The sequence below is a fragment of the Cherax quadricarinatus genome, chromosome 37, assembly GCF_038502225.1.
Source record: "Cherax quadricarinatus isolate ZL_2023a chromosome 37, ASM3850222v1, whole genome shotgun sequence".
NCBI classification, from domain to species: domain Eukaryota; kingdom Metazoa; phylum Arthropoda; class Malacostraca; order Decapoda; family Parastacidae; genus Cherax; species Cherax quadricarinatus.
The window spans coordinates 1,516,209-1,541,910 of NC_091328.1; the positions used below are offsets into that span (position 1 = coordinate 1,516,209).

The 25,702-nt window shown below is 38.0% G+C and overlaps 1 protein-coding gene across 1 annotated transcript in view; it reads left to right on the top strand.

Annotated features, from left to right (window-relative positions):
* LOC128702010 (myb-like protein X) overlaps positions 1 to 25,702 on the top strand; it is a 53,646-nt gene that overhangs the window by 23,972 nt on the left and 3,972 nt on the right. Inside the window, 11 exon segments of the mRNA XM_070091707.1 lie at positions 4,721 to 4,845; positions 4,847 to 4,890; positions 4,892 to 4,904; positions 5,923 to 5,949; positions 10,260 to 10,458; positions 13,655 to 13,838; positions 14,904 to 15,080; positions 16,351 to 16,463; positions 18,933 to 18,937; positions 19,788 to 19,908; positions 20,615 to 20,805. Coding sequence (XP_069947808.1) covers positions 4,721 to 4,845; positions 4,847 to 4,890; positions 4,892 to 4,904; positions 5,923 to 5,949; positions 10,260 to 10,458; positions 13,655 to 13,838; positions 14,904 to 15,080; positions 16,351 to 16,463; positions 18,933 to 18,937; positions 19,788 to 19,908; positions 20,615 to 20,805 — 1,199 coding nt within the window.

Genomic DNA, 25,702 nt, shown 5'->3' on the forward strand with positions numbered 1-25,702 from the left:
GGAATGTCTATATTGTTTATTTTGACCATTTTAGATTGGATTTTTTAATTTAATGTAAAAATTGGCCAAATTACTGACATCTTTACTCTCTGTTGAATAGTTCTTAATAGGTGAATGGGTGGTTTTTGTGGCCAATTGATAGAACAGAGGACATATAATTACTGATTCATACCCCAGCACCCCAGATTGCCAACTTTGCACCTGCATACTACGCAAGTTTCATCAAATTTTGTACTTTTTGGTGTCATTACCTTCTAGAAGACTTCTACCATTTTGGATTTTTTTAAATGTGGACACTGGACATCAGTATTAATTTTGGGGGGTCTGGACAGTGAAAGAGCACAATGGCTCAAGAATGGGCCAGGAATTATATTATCAAGAAAGATCTTTGAACAAACCAGCCAAGGTCCACTGAGGCAGGTGTCCAAAAAGAAAAATGAAAGTTTATCTTTTTTAAATTTAAAAGAGGTTACTAGTCTATCTTAATTATTTAGAAGGTTTATATGAGACGTATAGCGATGGAGGAAGAATTTGTTCCACTTCCCATAGATAAGAAAAGATTTTAGCATTAATTTATTATTTGAGAATTGAGATATATGTTGAAATCTGACAGAACTATGACTAATTATCATTTATGATGCCTATAGGTGTCTGAAATTAGGAAACTGATTCTGTGTTATTATTATACTGATCAAGGCCTTGTAATCCCTTTCCACAGTGATAACTCAGCAAGCACACCAAATCTGAGAGTAGTAGTACTAGTCAACGACCACCCTACCTGCTCCTCCCAAGGCTGATCCAAGCAGCTCAAAAGCCAATATTGTATACTCTAAAGATATGCAATGAACCTATAGTCCTCCTATAAAATATTGACACCAATGTGTGTTTTATTTATTTTTTTAACATTCTAGTTTCTCTACCAAGGCATGGTCACCCAAAAAGAAATGTTTTATCACTTATTCACAATAATCACTGTTCACAGAGGCATGCAGGATACAACAGTTTAAATAAGTTTGTAGGGTTACTATGGCATCTGTTTGAGTTGGTGTTTTAGATGAAGGTATAGATTGGTAGCTATTTTGTAGTGATGCATGCTTTTTTTTTTTTATTTCTTGTGTGTATTTAATATTTTGTACATAAACTTTTCAGTGGCTGTCACCTGTGTAGTTCTTGTCATTATGGCCAGGTCCCTTGTGTAGTTCTTTTTATCATTATGGGCTGTGGTCTTGTAGTTCTTTTTGTCATTATGGCCAGGTCCCTTGTAGTTCTTTTGTCATTATGGCCAGGGTCCCTTGTGTAGTTCTTTTTGTCATTAAGTCCAGGGTCCCTTTGTGTAGTTCTTTTTGTCATTATGTAATAGTCCTGTGTAGTTCTTTGTCATTATGGCCAGGTCCCTTGTAGTTCTTTAATATTAAGACCAGGTCCCTTGTGTAGTTCTTTCATTAAGACTCAGGTCCTTTGTGTTTTTTAATATTAATACTGGTGGGTCCTTGTGTTTGTCATTACATCTGTGGTCCTTGTAGTTCTCTTTGTCATTAAGACCAGTGGTCCCTTGTGTAGTTCTTGTCATTAAGACCAGGGTCCTTTGTGTAGTTCTTTTTGTCATTGTTGACCAGGGTCCCTTGTAGTTCTTTTGTCATTAAGACTAGGTCCCTTTGTGTAGTTCTGTCATTAAGACCAGGGTCCCTTGGTGTAGTTCTTTGTCATACACTCAGGTCCTTGTGTAGTTCTTCATCACAAGACCAGGTCCCAGTAGTTCTCTCTGTCACAAGGCCAGGTCCCTGTGTAGTTCTTTGTCATTAAGACCAGGGTCCCTTGTGTAGTTCTTTGTCATTAAGACCAGGTCCCTTGTGAAGTCTTTATCATTAAGGGCCAGGGGTCCCTTGTGTAGTTCTTGAGTCATTAAGGCCAGGGTCCTTGTGTAGTTTCTTCATCATTAAGTCCAGGGTCCCTTGTGTGTTCTTTTTGTCATTAAGACCAGGGTCCCTTGTGGCTCTGTCATTAAGACCAGGGTCCCTTTGGGGAAGTCTCTTTTTTCATCATTAAGTCCAGGGTCCTTGTGTAGTTCTTCTGGTCACTAAGGCCAGGGGTCCTTGTGTAGTTCCATGTCATGAGCAGAGCTCACTAAATAACTGTGAGTACTAAATCTTTGGCCTAGATATGAGAATGGGCCTGTGTAGAGACACAGGAAAAAACCTGCCTTGCAGTGTAAGGATGAGAAGAGCAAAACTCAATTCAAGGTGTTTGGTTTAAAAATAGTGATTTTGAGGTGGTTAGGATTTTTTTTGCTTGTATTACAGTTTTTTGGTATAATTTTGTAGATTAAAGCTGTTTTTGTGTGATGAATTACAAAATGTAAGGCAGGTGTAATAAGGGTAGAGGCCAAATTACTGACTTCTTTTCACTCTTTGCAGGTAGTTGTAGTAGTTAACGTATGGTAGTTTTCTTGTGCTCAGTTATTAGAACAGAAGGCATATTAGTGGCTGAACTCAAACGCATTGAATTGGAACCATGGACTTGGTTGAAAATAGGACTAAAGTGCGGAAATTGCTGATGCTTTAATTGCGCCAGACTGCTAACTTTGTGCCCTAGTAATTCGTAAGTTTTCCGCGCTAGATTTCATGCATTTGGTGTCATTTATCTAACGAAGATTCTCTACAATTTCGTAGTTAATTTTTTTTTTTTTTTTTAAACGTGATACTGAGCAATACACTTTTAGGAGTCTGGTCAATGCAGTGGGTTAAGTTCTTAAACTTGCACAGACTGGAGCCGTGACAGTCTTGCTGTACAGAAAGACTGGTCACAGCACATTAAAGAAAAGAATATTAAATGAAAACTCACCATTTTTTTGGCATGCTGAGGTTTTACAAGTAGAGCGTAACTGCTTTTAAATCTTTTTGACTCCATTCTACACTTCAGGATCCCAGGGCCTGATTATTCTACTGTGAAACTTGTACAGTGTATTTTTTCTTTCCATCTTTTTTTTTATTATTTTTATTATCACAATCGTCATTCTCACTCAAGGTAGGTGGCTCCGAAAGAAAAAACTTTTCACCATCATTCACTCCATCACTGTTCAGCCAGGAAGGGTGCAGTTTTTACACTACAGTTTTTAAACTGCAACATTAACACTCATCCTTCAGAGTGCAGGCACTGTACTCCCCATCTCCAGACTCAAGTCCGCCTGCCGTTTCTGAATCCTCTATAAATGTTACTTTGCTCACACTCCAACAGCACGTCAAGTATTAAAAACCATTTGACTCCATTCACCTCACAAACACGCTCACGCATGCCTGCTGGTGTCCAAGCCCCTCAGCATTGGACAAAACCTCCACTCTCTCTCCCTTCCAACCTCTTCCTAGGCCGACTTCCCTCCGCCTTTCCTTCCACTACAGACTGATACACTCTGAAGTCATTCCCTGTTCTCGCCCATTCTACATGTCCTAACCACCTCAACAACCCTTCAGCCCTCTGGACAACAAGTTTTGCAATCCCGCACCTCCTCCCTAACTTCCAAACTACGAATTCTCTGCATTATATTCACCACACATTGCCCTCAGATAATATGACATCTTCCACTGCCTCCAGCCTTCTCCCTCGCAACATTCATCACTCACGCTTCACACCCATATAAGAGCATGGTAAAACTATACTCACACATTCTCTTGCCTGGGCTGGTAAAGTTCTTGTCTCCACAGACTCCTAAGTGCACCATCACTCTTTTTCCTCATCAATTTATGATTCACCTCATCTTTCATAGACCCATCCATTGACACGCTCCACTCCTCAAATATCTGAATAATGCCACCTCCATACTTCTCCTCCAATCTGATATTCAATCTTTCATCACTCCACCTTTTGTTATCCTCATAACCTTACTCCTTCCTGTATTCACCTTTAATTTTTCTTCTTTTGCACACCCTACCAAATTCATCCACCAATCTCTGGTAACTTTCAGACCTCCCAAGAGCACAGTGTCATCAGCAAAAGAGCAGCTGGGGGACAACTCCTACTTTGTGTGTGTGATTCTTATCTTAACTCCACGCCTACAAGACCTCGATTTACTTTCTCTTACAACCCATCTATAAATATATAAACAACCACTGTGGATACCACACATCCTGTCTAAGGCCTACTTCTTTTACTGGGAAAATTTCCTTCCTACATACTTCAACTTGAGCCTCACTATCTCAAGAAAAACTCTTCACTGCTTTCAGTAACCTACCTGCTGGAATTACACACTTGCAACATCTGCCACATTGCCCTCTATCCACCCTGTCACAATGCCTTTTCCAAATCCATAAATGCCACAAAGACCTCTTTAGCCTTATCTAAATACTGTTCACTTATATGTTTCACTGTAAACACCTGGTCCACACACCCCCTACCTTTCCTAAAGCCTCCTTGTTCATCTGCTATCCTATTCTTTTCATCTCATGATAAAATGATAGAGGACCTTATTGTAAGTAAATGCCAATGACAAATTTTGGCATTCTTGAACTATTGGCTAAAAATTCAGTGAAATACACCGGGTTGTTGAATGCTTGAAGCTGATCAAAAGAGTATTTATTCAAGATGTAGTGAAATCATTTACCAATTACCAATACATATTAGGGTGTTGTGTTATATTGATAAGGTACAGGTATCCAGAGAAAAGAGTAATAGTATGTTACAGTATTAAAAAAAAACAAGCAAACATATTATTAATTATCCTTTTCAGGCTGTCCAGTGAGATGCGCTTTCAACTTAACCTTCCACTCGCAATCGACACTGTCTCCCAGGTGGTGGATGGTACCATGCCTGCAGTGTGTAAAAATGTCTTTGCCTCTTCATCCAGAATGTACCCCATATGCCACCTCCCACTGTTAATATTATCCAGTCTGGAGCTGCAGTTCCTATGTCCTGTAAGTATTGTGTTGGTAATAAATTTATTTATTAAGAGTTGCAGAATATAATATGGAAAATTATTTACTTATTCTTTATTAAGGTTTTAACAGCCACTACTTAAAAGTGCTACTACACTTGGATAATCCTAGGCTGAGACAAAACAAAAATACTGTGTAATAAGATTAATGTTCTATACAGAAGGAATTTTCTATAGTAAATACATTCTGTCACAACACTTGAACCCTAAATATGCATATATGGTGTTAGTGCATGAATTTATTACTATTGCATTTAGAGTCTTTTTTTAACGGATTTAGAGTTTGAATTGTGATAAGAGAAAACATTAGATGGGTGTGATTAGATTGCTTGAGCAATTTAGCAGTGCAATATGATGTACCCTCAACCTTGATGTAACAACTGTAACACTGAGCAGTGCACATGTGCATCAATCCTGATGCAACAGCCAACACTGAATAAAGTGCATGATGTACCTCAACCTTGATGTAACAACTGCAACACTGAGCAGTGCACATGATAAAAATTTCAACCTGATGCAGCAGATGCAACACAAACCACCACCTTCAGAAGGTTGGCATTTCTATTCTTTCTCACTATATTTAGGGTTTCACACACATATTAAATGTTGTTAACAAGCCATAAGAGAAAATGTTGCACAAATAACTCAGTTACTAGAGAAAGAAACTATGATGACATTTCAGTTCGATTTTGGACCATCAGGGTCAAACATGCTTTGGGCCCAGATCAGACCAAACATCATCATAAAAGTTTCTTTCTCCTCTGGTGCAGGTTGGTGCCCAGTATTGTTCCAGTCATGATATTGTGCTTCTCCTGTGTTCTTAAGAGAAAACATTGTGGATAGTGAGTTTTATTTTGGGAAGTAGGATCATCTTGCATAACAGCTGTTGAATGAACATGGTGAATGCTGCGTGCACTCTAAGCAAGGCATTACATATTACAGTATATTTTACTATGTATTCTTAGCAACTAGCATCCTGATACTTGCATTTTTTCTAGAATTGTTACAGAGAGATCAAAGAAAATGTTGGCATAAATAAATGGGTCCTCCCAGGTCATATGAGAGCTATTGTCTATGACCCTCCATTCAAGACTCGAAAATGAAGGTGAAAGAATAGGATCGTAGTTATATCTTTATGAAAAACTACACGGTTGGGTCTTTCGACCTGACATACCTCCTTCTCACACTCCCTAGCTCACCACTCACCAGGTTGTAAAGTGTGAGTCTCTTTTTAATTTGTTAAATTTTAGCAACTTAGTGCTGTATAACTCATTTGGGTTTACTGTTTTAGCATAATAATAAAAGTAACAACAATAATAATAAAAATAATAATAATAATTATAAAAGTAATAATAATAATGAAAGTCCTAAATTATTTTATCTCAAAATTATGGCGCTGTATCGCTGATAGAGCATTATGTTTGTACAGTGTATAATTTATGTCGATAAAAGTTTATGTTCATATCTTAGTATGAACAATAATTAAATAGTACAGTAGTGTTGAGAAAGAAATATTTTTCTCAAATAAGCCACAGGAGGAGGCAAGAAGCAAAAATGTTATGGATGTCAGTAGCTTTTACTTGAAGCTGCTGCAAGAATTGCTGAATCTTCAATCTACAGTGATGAGTAACATGCAGACCACAGGTTAGGTGTGAGTTAATTTATAATGGGGCAATAAGTTTAGCAGTGACATATATTTCTAAGTCACTTGGCATACTCTTTATCTCCTGATGTAATGACCCTTCTGTCATCACTTCAAGAGTTTATCCTAGTATTATTAATGGTTCAATCTATGATCCTAATTCTCTTCTGTAATGTCTATGAACTTTATGCTACTTTACGAACACCATTTCCTAACTCCTTAATCTAATCTATCTACAGTAACATAGGTATCCAGTGTTTCTTAAACTAACCCTTTCTCATTTAAAAACCTATTTTCTTTTTGTTTGAAGGTGATGTTTGTACATATTGTCATACTAATACTTCATCACTTTTTATCTCTTGAGTCACCCAATTTGGATGCTTGCTGGTTCACAATGGTTATCTGTACAAAGTTATTAAATTTATGTGGTTGTTCACACCTTTATAATGCTTCTTAACCACTATAACTTTGATTATCTTACTGCTGAATCATTGAAATTTTTCATCATCCCAGGTATGGAGGTATCTTCTGAAGAATGCAAACATTGTTCACCATAAAGCCTTGTATCAGTTTTCGGTCCCTACTCTCAGAAAGAAGTAGCTATCAACTGTCTGTCGCATAATCTACAATAATCCTACTAGTTATTCATCAACTAACATGTTTACTTCTCCAAACTCTACATCTTTTCCTTTCAACTTGTCTCTTGCCTGATAATTGGCAGTGGACCCCGGTTAACGACATATTTTTCAATTCAGAAGTAATGCTCAGGTGCCAGCACTGACTGAATTTGTTCCCTATAAGGAATACTAGCAGATTAGTCCATTTCAGACCCTCAAACATACACGCACAAACGCATCTTTACAAATACACTTACATAATTGGCTCCATCTCGGAGTGATCGCTATGCAACCACTGTATTTGTAACATTGACCCTGAAATTCTTCACAGCTTCCCGCTTCAATTTTTTTGTTCCTTCACGCAGTGACCATTCTCGCCAAAGCAGGATAACCCCAAGAAGATAAACACATTCAAAAAGTATCACTCAGTCCCCATCTTTCCAAAAGTGCTGACACCACAAACAGCATTATCCTTCTATTGTGTAAATATCCCTACTCCTTTTTCAGTGTAGGCACCAGCCTTTCCTCACCCAGAACTCAACTCTAGTTAACCTGTTTCCAATTTTCATCTTGCTTAATATTCAATATTTACAGCCTCCTGCCAATTTGGCCTTTTTACTCAATTGACTAATTTTACTAATTTTTATCTTGATTTTTGTATGTAATAAATATAGTTTATTTTTTCATGATTCATCTTGTGTGCTAGTATAGCTACTGTGATTATTATTGCTGAATTAGAATTATTTCATCACACGTGATATTTTTCCCTCACTTCTGTCATTAAGTAATAATTTAATATGTCATGTCTTATAGTTAATTTATATTGAATTCAGCTCAGCTCATGAAAAACATTCATTAATGCATTTGTTTTTAAAAGCTTTAATTTTTTTTTTTTTTTAACAAGTCATTGTCTCCCACCGAGGCAGTGCTACCCTAAAAAGAAAGAAAATCCAAAAAGAAAATAATTTCATCATCATTCAACACTTTCACCACTCACAACAATCACTGCTTTTTGGTAGAGGTGCTCAGAATAAAACAGTTTAGAAGTACATATACAGATAAATACAACATGGTCCTCCAAACTAATATCCCGAACCTCTTTCTTATGCAGGAGATTGTACTCTGCTTCCAGGGACTCATGTCCGGTTATATAAAATAACCAGTTTTCCTGAATCCTTCACTAAATATTACCCTGCTCACACTCCAACAGCTCGTTGTAGGCCCCAAATACCATTTGTCTCCATTCACCTATCTAACACACTCATGCACGCTGCTGGAAGTCCAAACCCTCGCCCACAACACCTCCCTACTTCTCTCCAAACCTTTCGAGCCCACTCCCTACCCCGCTTTTCCCTTCCTAATACAGATTTATACGCTCTTCCATGTCATTCTACTTTGATCCATTCTCTAAATGACCAAAACCACCTCAACAACCTCTCTCAGCCCTCTCTGACTAATATACTTTTATTAACTCTCACCTTCTCTTAATTTCATTAATTCGAATTTTCTGCATAATATTTACACTACACATTGCCCTTAGACAGACATCTCCACTGCTCTCCAACCGCCTCGCTGCAGCATTTACAACCTAAGCTTGTCACCCATATAAGAGTGTTGGTACTACTTGTTTTCATACATTCCCTCTTTGCCTCCATAGATAACATTTTTTGCCTCCATATATACCTCAATGCACCACTCACCTTTTCTTCATCAATTTTGTGATTAACCCTTACTCATAAATCCATCCACTGACATGTCAACTCCCAAATATCTGGAAAACATCTACTTCTTCCATACTCCTCCCAATTTGATATCCAGTTTTTCTTTTATCTAAACTACTTGATACCTCAATACCTTACTCTTTTCTATGTTCACTTTCAACTTTCGCCTTACATACACTCCCAAATTCGTCCACTAACCTTTGCATTTTTTCTTTAGAATCTCCCATAAGCACAGTATCACTAGCAGAAAGTAACTGTGTCACTTCCCATTTTGTATTTAATTCCTCTATAATTTAATCCCACCTCTCTCCAATACCCTAGCATTTACTTCTTTACAACCCCATCTATAAATATATTAAACAAACCATGGTGACATTACACATCCTTGTCTAAGACTCATTTTTACCAGGGGAAGTAGTCTCTCTCTCGCTCACATACCCCAACCTGAGCCTCACTGCTATCCCTCATAAAACCCCTTACAGCATTTAGTAACTTCACCAACTATTCCATACTTTGCAACATCTCGCCACACGTTTCCCTACTCACTCTGTCATATTCTTCTTCTTTCAACACACGTCGATCCCACCGAGGCAAGTGGCCCAAAAGGAAAAATCCAAAGTTTCTCCTTTTATATTTAAAATATATACAGAGAAGTTATAACACAGCCCCTTGCTCCCGGCATTTAGTCATTTACAACACGATGGCTTGATGGAGGAAGAATTCTGTCTCACTTCCCATGGATATAAGAGGAAATAAACAAGAATAAGAACTTTAGAAAGAAAATAGAAGAAAACTCAGAGGGTGTGTTTATATGTGCTTTTGTATATGTATGTGTAGTGTGACCTAAGTGTACAGAAGTAGCAAGACATACCTGAAATCTTGCATGTTCATGAAACAGAAAAAGCGACACCAGCAATCCTACCATCATGTAAGACAATCACAGGCTTTGCTTTACACTCACTTGGTAGGACTGCAGTGCCTGGCGGCAGTTGCTGTCTACCAACCTACTACCCAGGCTCTAATATATACCTTTTCTAAATCCAGTCTTAGTTAGTAATCCTTTTTAAAAACTTCTGTACTTGTGACAGGATCTGGGTCAAGCTGTCTGTCATGAGCAATAATACTGCGGCTATGTGGGAGGAGGAGGAGGAGCAGAACCTGCGCTAACATGGCTGGAATCAGATGCTTCAGCCACAGGCTCCAGGATCCAGTGCCACACGCTTCTCCTTGTCCGCAAGCAATGGAGAGGCAGCCCCAGCAAGGTGTGGAACGATGTAGAATAATACCTAGAGGAATACTTCGCCCACCTGTTCAGTTGGCGGCAGATGCCCTCATAGCTGATCATCACCTCGCAGCAACAAGGCACAACGCCCATCATGCTGTCAGGCTCATGCAACAGCAGCAAGCTACCAACCCTTCATGTTGTCTGGAAACCTCCAGCAGCAACAGGTTGCCACCCATTATGCCTTCAGGCTCCGGCACATCATCAACAAGTTTCATCCTCTATCATGTTGCCTGTTCCTACCTCTGCACAACAACAGCAGGTTGCTGCTTGTTCCAACACACATCCATGATGCAGCCAACACTGGAAAACGACCAGCAAAACAGAGCAAAAATCATTTTCAAAAGTGGGTAAGCCACATCATTTGTGTACATATTATCCATAATACAGCAGGCATAAGGTGAAATACGTTAGATAAGAGTGAATGAGACAAATGGTTTGGGACTTGACGAGCTAAGTTGGAGGCAGGAGCAGGGTAATATTTGTGAGGATTCAAGGAAACCAGTTAGCCTGATTGAGTCCTGAGATGGGAAGTGCACCCTGCACTTTAAAGGAGGGGTTTGGGGGTATTTACTGTTTGAGGACATCTGAACTACATCTGAGCACCCCTGCAAAGCAGTGATTATGTGAATGATGGTGAAAATGTGGAATGATGTAGAAAGTGTTTTTCTTTTCATTTTGTTTTTAACACATTACTAGCATCAATTCTCTGAAAATTCTGCATGCAAATAGAATAAGATAGAGTTCCTGATATTCAAGGGCCCACACCTTCAGTTTAGTATTTTCCAAAAGTGCAAGATGCATTTTCTAACAAAAGTTAGTGAAATTTAGGAAAGCATGTTTGATCAGCCAGACTGTTGTGCTTTGTTTTGATCTGAGTCACCAACACACAAAACTCTGACTCACTAAGTAAAGGCAATGCAAAGTAATAATTTTCTTAGTCACAAATATTTGCTCTGTATGTTCATGATTCACCAAAGTTAAAATTTATTTACTGTTCCTAGGTAGTCTGAACCAGAATGTCAGTACTTCCTTCGTGATTTAAGTCAGAGCCACTGACACGTTTCGTGTTTGGCACCTGTCTGTAAAGGATTTTATTGAAGAAGCATCTCAAGTTTGTCTTCTTCACAGATTTGGCCTATAGCCCTTCTCTGCAAGTTTTAGCATTTTGATGAATCTTTGCCTGCTTTATTTTATTTTACAAATGTAAGTACCAAATTGTAATAGGCTGTATAAGTGAAAGTTTCTATTAGTGGCCATCAAAACATAGAGGTTTTAAGGGATATTGTTTACTTTGACATTTTGGCAAAAGTGTGCCACAACATAAACTACTGTGTTGTGTGAGTTGTTGAACAGAATTTGGTGTAGTAATTACAATGAAGTGAGTATTGAAGAGACATACTATTATTAAGCTATCCTGAGAGATACCGCAAGTTATTTCTATATCACTATTTTTTTTTGTAGTCATGAGTCATAAAAGATATTTAGATTGAAATGGAAGGTCTGTAGTCAGAAAAGAAACAAAATTTCTGTAACTTGACTTCAACATAGTTAATACATGTTTGTGTAAAATACTTTTTTATTTGCTTAACAATCATCAATCATATTTGAGCTTTTGGGAAAAAAAAAGGAATTATTAGCCTTGTGCTTCCGGCATTTTAGTCGCTTCACGACATGTGCATTGCTTATGAAAGGATTCTTTTCACTTCCCTTGAATAATAAATAACAATACGCTGGGAGATGACTGTTGAAAAAAAAATAATAATACTCGTGCCTAAAAGGAGCAGTAAACAGTTCTTGTTACCATTCTTTCATGGTGCAATGAGAAGTACTGATGATGACACTTGTTTAAATGGTTTATGCAATCTTGTGCCAGAGGTAACAATTCCAAGAAACCTTGATGCTGGTGGAATGGCTTTGTTCATAGGGGTAAATTGAACTACCCACCACTTCCTGATCCTCCCATTCCCAGGTGCTGTATGATCCCTATGGGTTTAGCACTTCCTCCTGGATATATAATACTGTGTCTCAGGTATGAGAATTTGAGTAGTGAGCGTAGTCTACTAAGGTTTCTATTCTTAGCACTTGTCTTTAATATCCTGTGGGAGATATACAAGAGATCATCTCATTTATATAGGTAGGTGCTTGTGCCACCCCACACTTCTGCTCCCACTTAACCCCTGTTTTTGAGGATTATTAAAGACCTTCTGGGCAAGTTAGCATACCATGAGGTCTGTGAGGAAGTTCACAACATCCTCAAGAATCAACATCATCTGAAGACACTTTTGTACAGGCACATTATTTTGTAATTCAACTTTTCCTTTTTTTTTTTTTTTTGGTAAATCACTCATTTTACTAAAATTGCATGCTGTATATTATCTAACTTTCTTTAAAATTTACAGTGGAGAACTGTTCGCTCATAAATGTAAAGTGTCCGTGACTGGAATGATCTAGCTAGATTTTTAGAGAGGCGAATACAAGAAATATCAGACTTGAAAATGTGGCCCTTAGAGAAAAGCTTGGTAGGGAACAAAAACTGAGGTAAGTTTCTCATACTGTTTGATAGCGCAAGGTTGAAGCACAGATGGCCACTTGAAACCCAGCAAGCTTTACATCATCAACCTTATTAAATGTAAAGCCAGAAATTGGTTCATTAATTTTTCTTTGGCCATCAATGATGAAAGAAGATAAACCACTGGTAAAAGATACTTTTTTTTAATGACACATCAATGCTATAGGATTAGAGGTGTGTGATGTTGAGTAATTTTTTTTCCTTCAGTATTTCAGGGGGTTTTAGTATTACTAAGCATGAAAATACATCCTCATTCTTAATTTTTTGTAGATTTTCCTGTGAAAGATGAGCAATATTTGGGGTGGCATTATAAGGTTTTAGCTGTGCTGTCATTCTTCAATAAAATGTATATTTAAAATGATGACATTATAATTCTTGAAGGATATATAGATCTAATTTAACTTTTAACCATGTCACAGAGCAGTGATACCAAATAAAGAAGAGTTCAGTTCTCCATCAAGAAGAAACAGAAGGACTTAGTATAAATGCTACAACTTCATCACCTGATAACCTCACTACTAAGCAGGATTCCTGGTTTCACAGTGAATGAAGATTTGCCAGAAGAATTATGTCTCCAGCTGCAGAATATAGCAACAAAACTAAAGAAAGACATACTGAAGATGGGAACATCGATAAAAGACGTAAGAAGAATGGAAAGTTCTTGAAAATCAAGAATCTAGGAGGAACAAATTACAAAGCACTTCAGAGACACCCAGAAAAAATAATTATCTAAAGGAAATTTCTTAAGAAGACAAAGAGATGGCAGAAAATAAGAATGACATTCTGGTAAGTATAATACCCAAAATGCAGTACAGAGGGATGCAGTGATTGTATGGCTCTGATGCTGGAGGAAAATAAAGGCAGTTCTAAAGAAGATATTCTAAATGTATCACAAGGCTCTGAAAGTCTCTTCCAAAAACTGTTCAGAAATTGTGAGGATGCAGAAGGTTTACCAACATTTGAGCCAAAACATGATGATGAAAAAATGGAATGTGATGCTGTTGAAGGATTTCTGATAAAGATAGAGAGACATCAAGAAGAAAAGCTTCAAAAGCAAAAGATCTCCAGGAGAAACAAAGTGTTATATTAATGAAATCTGTACATGAATGGTGTACACACAGATGAAGAATAGATGTAACATCTGGGAATCTTTATTTGTCAACGTTTTGCCATTTAGTGGTTTTATCAATATTAATACAATGTACTATATATAAAGATGAGTGCAATCAGTCCCTCAGCTTCCTGGAGTTAGTGAAGAACACCATAGTCTCTAGACTGAGTACCCTCAACTTTTGCATATGTACTAGTTATACATTCTTCACATTCTGTCCATGTATTGTATTGATAAAGCCACTGGATGACAGCTTCTACAATAAAGTTACTCGGGTTAGTTGCACGGTTCACTCCTTCATTAACAATATCTAGGTAAGTAAAACTATATTTTTGTCTGGCAAGACAGTGGTAGTAAGGAATGATGCAGAGGCAGCTTTTCTCTGCATCAATTATCTTGGTGGGGAGATATCAGTGTTAAAAGAGTAATATTTTGGTAATAGCAATTATGCTTTTTGGAACTTATAAATTTGAGACAATCACAACAAACAACAACACGAAAACCAACACTTCTCATGCAAACACACCAAAAACATCATCCAACATTTCTCATAAACATGTAATTTTTAAGCTATAAAATGGCTCTGATGAAAGGAAATTGAAGTTTCATATTTACACAGACATTGTGAGTAGACTGAAGTATTTCTTTATGCATTCCATTATCATCATACCACACTGGCCATTTTTTTTTTTTATTATTACCAAGGCCTTCAAAGCCTTCTACTTTTCTTGATTGTCATAATCTAATTTTTATCATTCATTTTTTCCTTTTTTAAATACTTTTGGCCATCTCCTACATGCAGAAAATAAGCATTCAACCTATTTAGACCTTTCATGTTCCCAGTAATACTGAGGATGTTTCACTTTATAATCAGTTCATGTTCCATAATTTTCTAATGTCACATATTGGGCAATCTTAGATGCTACAATAGCTATAGTAACATTATATGCACAAGGTACATTCTTATTTTTATTTAAAATCATTCACTTATGCTGCACATTGTTGGCTCTTCTGTAACTTATGTTTTGTTTAAGATATAAGAAAGACAGAAGAGGAGGTTTGAAAGTCATCTTTAATGCATTAGGTACTGTGAGGAGCATGAGGGCTGTGACCTTCCTAATTTGTGAAGGTGAGGTTTGCAGATGCTCCTCAAGATGTAAACAACTACTTCAGTTGGGTGCTACTGAATTGTCAGCTTCAGGTGCTGCCAGGTATGTGGTACTGTGTTGCTGACCTTTTAAGAAGAGTTATGAGATAATTCAGATACTTATTTAAGTCAGATAAACAAAATACAGTGGAACCTCAAAAATCGAACTGCTGCCAACTCAACCAATTGTGTAAGTGTATTTTTGTAAGTGCTTTTATAAGTGTATTTTGGGGGTTTGAAATGGACTAATCTAATTTACATTATTCCTGATGGGAATAAATTCATTTGTAATGGCACTTGGAACCTTCTGGACTGAAGAAAGTTCATATTTGAGGTTCCACTGTATGTGCTTTCTCAATAATGATGGGAACCAGCCAGAGTCAGCAGCACTTGCACAGCTTCTGACACAGATTCTAACACTATAATTTTATTATGTTTACATTAAACCCTGATTTAATAGACTTCCAGTTTCAAACACTTGGAAACATGGGACAAAATTTGCTGGGTTGTTGCATTCAGTAACATGGATAAGGTCTGTTGGTTATAGAATTGTCCACAAGGTTACGATTACAGAAAAACGATCTCATATCTATACACTACAATCACTATTACTGACCACCTCAGTGCAGAAGGATGCAGTGAGTAGTTCGAGACAAAGAAGTATGAGCTACAAAGAGAGGCTAAAGGAATTAAATCTAAATGACCTGGAGGGCAGAAAGACCAGGAAGACATGATAACAGCATACCAAAATACTCATAGAAATTGATATTCAGACAAGGACAGGCTGTTTGACAGGCAGGAAACAGGTACTCAAGGCACAGATGAATTATAGGGATGTCAAGAAGTATTTCTTGCCTCAAGGTGGTCGGGAAGAGGAATGACCTCAACCGGTGGTGGAGGCAGACTCCGTTTTTAGTTTTAAGAATAGGTATGATAGGGCCTACAAAGCTGAGAGATTAAATTTTGGGAAGTGGAAAGTTGAGAGGCAGGGCCAGGAGCTGAGACTCGACCTTTGCAGCCTTATATAGATGAGTACATATGACAAGTACAGGCTGGGGCAAAGCTCTAACACGTTTTCTTGTATGTATTGAAATAAAGCGTCATCAAGCAAAAACATTCACTAATGCATCAATGGGCATGCATTATTAAGAGTAGCCTTACTCTTTCTTTATCATATGCGGTGTCTGAGGCTTTATCACAATTTTAAATAAAAATACAGTCATGTGCTTGAATGACTACAATGCTTCTTATTCACTGCTAATGATGATAATTTTTTTTATATAATTGCAGTGCTCATTCCATTTTATTTTTATTGATAATTGATATTTTTATAGGTTTGATCCAGCTTATCTAATGGAAGCCTCAGAGTTAGAGGAGCTACTAATTGTTCCTCAAAGGGCTTTTCTGACTAACAACTTCAATTTTATAAAACTACAAAAGCTCCGGTGTTGGTATGTGTCTCACATGGTCTAAATATCTCAATATTAGTGTATTTGTATATTTTATCTGTTAATTTTTCTACTTTTCTCTTTCTGGCTGATAATTCAAGAAAGCTTAATGGATTTGTTCATATAAACTGTTTTGCCAGCCAATTGTTTACAGATGCTATTGTTCTACTTACTCACATGTATGATATAAATATTCACTTACAAAATAGCCCTCTACTAGCCCTAAGTATACCCAAAATGTTTTGTGCTTATTAGTACTGTACTGTTGGCTTCACCAAAATCCCCTCATCCAAATGTATTTCCTAAATTTACCTTTCTTAAAACAATCATTTGCTTATACAGAGAGTATGTTTTGAAAAAGAGGATTAATAAATATACAAGGTATGATGTAGTACGAATGAAAGTAGTTTATTAGATTATGTATTGGTGGATAAAAGGTTGATGGGTAGGCTCCAGGATGTACATTGTTTATAGAGGGGCAACTGATATATCGGATCATTATTTAGTTATAGCTACAGTTATAGTAAGAGGTCGATGGGAAAAGAGGAAGGTGGCAACAACAAGTAAGAGGAGGTGAAAGTGCATAAACTAAGATAGGAGGAAGTTCGATGAGATATAGCGACTATTGGCAGAAAGGTGGGCTAGTGCAAAGATGGGTAGTGGGGGGGTTGAAGAGGGTTGGAATAGTTTTAAAAATGCAGTATTAGAATGTGGGGCAGAAGTTTGTGGTTATAGGAGGGTGGGGGCAGGAGGAAAGAGGAGTGATTGGTGGAATGATGAAGTAAAGGGTGTGATAAAAGAGAAAAAGGTAGCTTACGAGAGGTTTTTACAAAGCAAAAGTGTTATAAGAAGAGCAGAGTATATGGAGAGTAAAAGAAAGGTGAAGAGAGTGGTGAGAGAGTGCAAAAGGAGAGCAGATGAAAGAGTGGGAGAGGCACTGTCAAGAAATTTTAATGAAAATAAGAAAAAATTTTGGAGTGAGTTAAACAAGTTAAGAAAGCCTAGGGAAAGTATGGATTTGTCAGTTAAAAACAGAGTAGGGGAGTTAGTAGATGGGGAGATGGAGGTATTAGGTAGATGGCGAGAATATTTTGAGGAACTTTTAAATGTTAAGGAAGAAAGAGAGGCAGTAATTTCATGCACTGGCCAGGGAGGTATACCATCTTTTAGGAGTGAAGAAGAGCAGAATGTAAGTGTGGGGGAGGTATGTGAGGCATTACATAGAATGAAAGGGGGTAAAGCAGCTGGAACTGATGGGATCATGACAGAAATGTTAAAAGCAGGGGGGGATATAGTGTTGGAGTGGTTGGTACTTTTGTTTAATAAATTTATGAAAGAGGGGAAGGTACCTAGGGATTGGCAGAGAGCATGTATAGTCCCTTTATATAAAGGGAAAGGGGACAAAAGAGATTGTAAAAATTATAGAGGAATAAGTTTACTGAGTATACCAGGAAAAGTGTACGGTAGGGTTATAATTGAAAGAATTAGAGGTAAGACAGAATGTAGGATTGCGGATGAGCAGGGAGGCTTCAGAGTGGGTAGGGGATGTGTAGATCAAGTGTTTACATTGAAGCATATATGTGAACAGTATTTAGATAAAGGTAGGGAAGTTTTTATTGCATTATGGATTTAGAAAAGGCATATGATAGAGTGGATAGAGGAGCAACATGGCAGATGTTGCAAGTACATGGAATAGGTGGTAAATTATTAAATGCTGTAAAGAGTTTTTGTGAGGATAGTGAGGCTCAGGTTAGGGTGTGTAGAAGAGAGGGAGACTACTTCCCGGTAAAAGTAGGCCTTAGACAGGGATGTGTAATGTCACCATGGTTGTTTAATATATTTATAGATGGGGTTGTAAAGGCAGTAAATGCTAGGGTGTTCGGGAGAGGGGTGGGATTAAATTATGGGGAATCAAATTCAAAATGGGAATTGACACAGTTACTTTTTGCTGATGATACTGTGCTTATGGGAGATTCTAAAGAAAAATTGCAAAGGTTAGTGGATGAGTTTGTTAATGTGTGTAAAGGTAGAAAGTTGATAGTGAACATAGAAAAGAGTAAGGTGATGAGGGTATCAAATGATTTAGATAAAGAAAAATTGGATATCAAATTGGGGAGGAGGAGTATGGAAGAAGTGAATGTTTTCAGATACTTGGGAGTTGACGTGTCGGCGGATGGATTTATGAAGGATGAGGTTAATCATAGAATTGATGAGGGAAAAAAGGTGAGTGGTGCGTTGAGGTATATGTGGAGTCAAAAAACGTTATCTATGGAGGCAAAGAAGAGAATGTATTAAAGTATAGTAGTACCAACACTCTTATATGGGTGTGAAGCTTGGGTGGTAAATGCAGCAGCGAGGAGACGGTTGGAGGCAGTGGAGATGTTCTGTTTAAGGGCAATGCATGGTGTAAATATTATGCAGAAAATTCAGAGTGTGGAAATTAGGAAAAGGTGTGGAGTTAATAAAAGTATTGGTCAGAGGGCAGAAGAGGGGTTGTTTCGGTGGTTTGGTCATTTAGAGAATGGATCAAAGTAGAATGACATGGAAAGCATATAAATCTATAGGGGAAGGAAGGCGGGGTAGGGGTCGTCCTCGAAAGGGTTGGAGAGAGGGGGTAAAGGAGGTTTTGTGGGCGTGGGGCTTGGACTTCCAGCAAGCGTGCGTGAGCGTGTTAGATAGGAGTGAATGGAGACGAATGTTACTTGGGACCTGACGATCTGTTGGAGTGTGAGCAGGGTAATATTTAGTGAAGGGATTCAGGGAAACTGGTTATTTTCATATAGTCAGACTTGAGTCCTGGAAATGGGAAGTACAATGCCTGCACTTTAAAGGAGGGGTTTGGGATATTGGCAGTTTGGAGGGATATGTTGTGTATCTTTATACGTATATGCTTCTAAACTGTTGTATTCTGAGCACCTCTGCAAAAACAGTGATAATGTGTGAGTGTGGTGAAAGTGTTGAATGATGATGAAAGTATTTTCTTTTTGGGGATTTTCTTTCTTTTTTGGGTCACCCTGCCTCGGTGGGAGACGGCCGACTTGTTGAAAAAAAAAAAAATTGTTTTGTAATAGGTTTGTTTTATGTACGAAGCTATTAACTACATTTCTGTAGTCAGATTACATATTTTAGATAAGATTCAAGTCCTTGCATTGTTTTTTATAAGGATAATTCTTCACTCAGGTAATGATAAGTTACATTTGCATAAAATCTACTGTTTTACATTTAGTCATTAAATGTCACATTTACCTATTTTATCAAACTGCATGTCGTAGATATGGTATGATTCCTTATATTATTTGTAATAATCATAATTGTTTGTGCAGGTGATGAGGGGCTTGTCAGGACCTTGTTGGCCCTACCTGGGCACTAACCTTACTTCACTTCATGTTGGTCCCATCAGCAACTTTTCTCCACAGACTTGGATTAATATTGGCAGTATGACAAGTGAGTTCCTTTATCACTGTACTTCCAAAGAATGAAGAAATGATCAAAATACTCATACCTTTCACAGGATGAAGAAATTACCTAGAATGAAGAAATTGTAGATCAATTCTCATATCCAATAAGAATGAAAAATGAAGGTACTTGTTATACTTCCTATTATTTTCTTTATAACTGTGATTAAATCCAAGATCTTTCAACACAGTTACCTCTAGAGACTTGTGCAGTGTTTCTTTTTTGCTCCATCAAGTTTTTTTTTTTTTTTTTTTTTTTTTTTCATTTTGTAATCTGTTGAAGTTTTTATATATCCATTTTCCATATCACAGTAAAATTTGTCCTCATTGAACAAGATCCTGTTTTCTGTGTCTCACTGAAAGACTTGGTTTATATAGGTCTTGAGATTTACCAGGGCCTCAGTGGCTGCCACTCTCATACAGATTCTAGTTTCATATGTGAAGGATATTTCAATACTGTGGTATATTATGTTTATCTGATCTATATATAAACTGTTGTGTTCACACTTGGAACTCATCATTAAGCTATTAATAGTATGTTGAAATTCTAAATTAACAATTTAAGTGCTTTGACAGATGTCTGACAAAGATAGTTGAAGGAAGGAGAGGTCTTCAATGGAACTAGACAGTATAAATTAGTAAAGCTGTACAGCTATAATTCTGTTGTCACTTCTCTTACCCTTCTCTTAACATAGACCTGGAGGCACTTTGGCTTGAAGATGGAGGCTCTCTTAATGACGCTTTCATTTATGATGCAATAAGTCGACTCTGCAAGCTGAGTCGATTATGCCTCTTCAATTTCACTGTGGGAGCCAAGCTAGGACAGGCAGTAAAAAAGCTGCTTCATCTAGAGAGATTATTTGTTCTACCAGCACCATCAGAGGATGTAAGTAGTAGTATTATTGTATATCCAGGTAACTAAACTCCATGGGTGAGTAGAGAAGAATCCTCCATAAGCCATGCATGTTTGAGGTGACTAAAATGTTGGGAGCAAGGGGCTAGTAACCCCTTCTGTATAAATTACTAAATGTAAGAAAAGAAACTTTTATTTATTCTTTTTCAGGTCACCCTGCCTCTGTGGGAGGCGACCGATGTGTTAAAAAGAAAAAAATTACGTAAAGTGAGCAATACTAATGTTACCCGAAAGTTGACTGCAGCAAGAAACATAGCTGTAAGCTCACCACTGGCAGCCTTTGCCTAAAGTACTCATGATCTGTTCTCAATCACCAGTGTACCTCTAATACTAATAATCTGAATTTTGATGTCAACACTCAGAATGATGGTGAAGGCGTGTTCTTTATGGTCACCCAGCCTTGGCAGGAGATTGCCGAGTTGAAAATATTATAATTATTTTGATTATTTTTAACGTGCTGGCTGTCTCCCACCAAGGCAGGGTGACCTGAAAAAGAAACACTTTCACCACTATTCACACTATCATTGTCTTGCCAGAGGTGAGCAGATGCAACTGTATCATGATTTTTTTTATAGTGGATATAATTATACTACAGTGGCACCTCGACTTATGAGTGCCCCAACATACGAGTTTTTCGAGTTACGAGCTGTCACTTGGTCAGTTTTTTGCTCTGAGTTACGAGCCAAAATCCGAGTTACGAGCGAGCTTCAGAACACCGCCACTAGTTGGCGCAGCGAACACCACAACGTCCACTCAGTAGTGCATGTGTTTACCTCGTTGTGGAAGCATTTCTCTTGTGTTGTGCTTGTGTTTTGTGCAGTTATTTTGCCAAATTTCTTTTTTCTAGCCATGGGTCTTAAGAAAGTAAGTGCAAAGGACAGTGATGAGAAGAAAAAGAGGATGATGTCCATTGAATTAAAGAATGAAATCATACATAAACACGAGCAAAGTGTGCGGGTTGTGGACTTGGCCAGGCAGTACCAGCGTAGTACTTCTATGATATGTATGATACTAAAGCAGGCGTCGATAAAAGCTATAGCGCCAGCCGAGTGATAAAGTGTAGCAATTAAGTTCAGCGATAAAGTGTAGCATTAAGAGTGTAGCAAGCAGCCTTTCTTTTCTACCCTCCGCCTCTGCCAGCATTTGTTCTCCAAGGTAAATATGTACACTTTATAAAACCAATTTATTCCTTTACATTCTCTTATTTTTTATTGTTTTTATACAGTATTTCTTATTTTTAAATACATTGTTTCAGTGTTTTCCTTATGAAACTATTGATCTAGTGCAGTTAGCCTCACAAACACTCCATCTTCAGAAGGGGACGAGTGGGAAGATATAGTCAGAATGGAAGCAGGAGTTGCCGCCACCATTCGTCACATAATGACATATTCATTCTAGAGTATATATCATGTTTCTATGTTATTTATATTGTTTATTATGTCATATTACATCAATTGTGGTAGATAAATAAACAGTAGAGTTGATATTAGCGTTATAGTAAAGTATTTCTCTTGCCTTCCAAGAGCAGGAATTCCGCTGGAACGGATTAATGGTATTTCAATTAATTTAAATGCGGAAAATTTATTTGATATACAAGCAAATTGAGTTATGAACTACTTCACGGAACGGATTAAATTCGTAAGTCAAGGTACCACTGTATGTGCAAATTCTGGTTGAAGAGTCCATAGTACACAGTGTTTTGGGCAGCACTGAAGGTAATAGTTTTGCATGGCTAGAGAAGCACGATAAAAATGAGGTGATACTAATATTTACAAGTAAAATAATACTAGTTATGGTAGTTTATCCTTACTGCAATTGTTTTTTTTTTGATGACATAATGGTTGTAAAGCAGCTTTTAAGAGAAACAGGAAATTCCCACATATACATATATTGTGTTCTTGATTTTTAAATTTGCAAGCAAATTGTTTCTATAAAAACAGTGGTCCTTTAGGGAGGTGCTTTTTTTACTCTGAAGTAATTGGCAATTTTGTCAAAGGAGTGAACTAGGGTGGGTAAACCTGTTTCAGGGCACTTACAGACTTCAAGCTGATTATTATTTTTATTATCACACTGGCCGATTCCCACCAAGGCGGGGTGGCCCGAAAAAGAAAAGCTTTCAGCAGCATTCACTCCATCACTGTCTTACCAGAAGGGTGCTTTACACTACAGTTTTTAAACTGCAACATTGACACCCCTCCTTCAGAGTGCAGGCACTGTACTTCCCATCTCCAGGACTCAAGTCCGGCCTGCCGGTTTCCCTGAACCCTTTCATAAATGTTACTTTGCTCACACTCCAACAGCACGTCAAGTATTAAAAACCATTTGTCTCCATTCACTCCTATCAAACACGCTCACGCATGCCTGCTGGAAGTCCAAGCCCCTCGCACACAAAACCTCCTTTACCCCCTCCCTCCAACCTTTCCTAGGCCGACCCCTACCCCGCCTTCCTTCCACTACAGACTGATACACTCTTGAAGTTATTCTGTTTCGCTCCATTCTCTCCACATGTCCGAACCACCTCAACAACCCTTCCTCAGCCCTCTGGACAACAGTTTTGGTAATCCCGCACCTCCTCCTAACTTCCAAACTACGAATTCTCTGCATTATATTCACACCACACATTGCTCTCAGACATGACATCTCCACTGCCTCCAGCCTTCTCCTCGCTGCAACATTCATCACCCATGCTTCACACCCATATAAGAGCATTGGTAAAACTATACTCTCATACATTCCCCTCTTTGCCTCCAAGGACAAAGTTCTTTGTCTCCACAGACTCCTAAGTGCACCACTCACCCTTTTCCCCTCATCAATTCTATGATTCACCTCATCTTTCATAGACCCATCCGCTGACATGTCCACTCCCAAATATCTGAATACATTCACCTCCTCCATACTCTCTCCCTCCAATCTGATATCCAATCTTTCATCACCTAATCTTTTTGTTATCCTCATAACCTTACTCTTTCCTGTATTCACTTTCAATTTTCTTCTTTTGCACACCCTACCAAATTCATCCACCAATCTCTGCAACTTCTCTTCAGAATCTCCCAAGAGCACAGTGTCATCAGCAAAGAGCAACTGTGACAACTCCCACTTTATGTGTGATTCTTTATCTTTTAACTCCACACCTCTTGCCAAGACCCTCGCATTTACTTCTCTTACAACCCCATCTATAAATATATTAAACAACCACGGTGACATCACACATCCTTGTCTAAGGCCTACTTTTACTGGGAAATAATTTCCCTCTTTCCTACATACTCTAACTTGAGCCTCACTATCCTCGTAAAAACTCTTCACTGCTTTCAGTAACCTACCTCCTACACCATACACCTGCAACATCTGCCACATTGCCCCCCTATCCACCCTGTCATACGCCTTTTCCAAATCCATAAATGCCACAAAGACCTCTTTAGCCTTATCTAAATACTGTTCACTTACATGTTTCACTGTAAACACCTGGTCCACACACCCCCTACCTTTCCTAAAGCCTCCTTGTTCATCTGCTATCCTATTCTCCGTCTTACTCTTAATTCTTTCAATAATAACTCTACCATACACTTTGCCAGGTATACTCTACAGACTTATCCCCCTATAATTTTTGCACTCTTTTATCCCCTTTGCCTTTATACAAAGGAACTATGCATGCTCTCTGCCAATCCCTAGGTACCTTACCCTCTTCCATACATTTATTAAATAATTGCACCAACCACTCCAAAACTATATCCCCACCTGCTTTTAACATTTCTATCTTTATCCTATCAATCCCGGCTGCCTTACCCCCTTTCATTTTACCTACTGCCTCACGAACTTCCCCCACACTCACAACTGGCTTTTCTCACTCCTACAAGATGTTATTCCTCCTTGCCCTATACACGAAATCACAGCTTCCCTATCTTCAACATTTAACAATTCCTCAAAATATTCCCTCCATCTTCCCAATACCTCTAACTCTCCATTTAATAACTCTCCTCTCCTATTTTTAACTGACAAATCCATTTGTTCTCTAGGCTTTCTTAACTTGTTAATCTCACTCCAAAACTTTTTCTTATTTTCAACAAAATTTGTTGATAACATCTCACCCACTCTCTCATTTGCTCTCTTTTTACATTGCTTCACCACTCTCTTAACCTCTCTCTTTTTCTCCATATACTCTTCCCTCCTTGCATCACTTCTACTTTGTAAAAACTTCTCATATGCTAACTTTTTCTCCCTTACTACTCTCTTCATATCATCATTCCACCAGTCGCTCCTCTTCCCTCCCGCACCCACTTTCCTGTAACCACAAACTTCTGCTGAACACTCTAACACTACATTTTTAAACCTACCCCATACCTCTTCGACCCCATTGCCTATGCTCTCATTAGCCCATCTATCCTCCAGTAGCTGTTTATATCTTACCCTAACTGCCTCCTCTTTTAGTTTATAAACCTTCACCTCTCTCTTCCCTGATGCTTCTATTCTCCTTGTATCCCATCTACCTTTTACTCTCAGTGTAGCTACAACTAGAAAGTGATCTGATATATCTGTGGCCCCTCTATAAACATGTACATCCTGAAGTCTACTCAACAGTCTTTTATCTACCAATACATAATCCAACAAACTACTGTCATTTTGCCCTACATCATATCTTGTATACTTATTTATCCTCTTTTTCTTAAAATATGTGTTACCTATAACTAAACCCCTTTCTATACAAAGTTCAATCAAAGGGCTCCCATTATCATTTACACCTGGCACCCCAAACTTACCTACCACACCCTACCACAGCTGATGATGGAGTACAAAGAACCAGAGATTTTTTTTTTTTTCAACATTCAGACTTCCCACTTTGACAATTTTCTTCTTCTTATTCTTTTTAGTAATC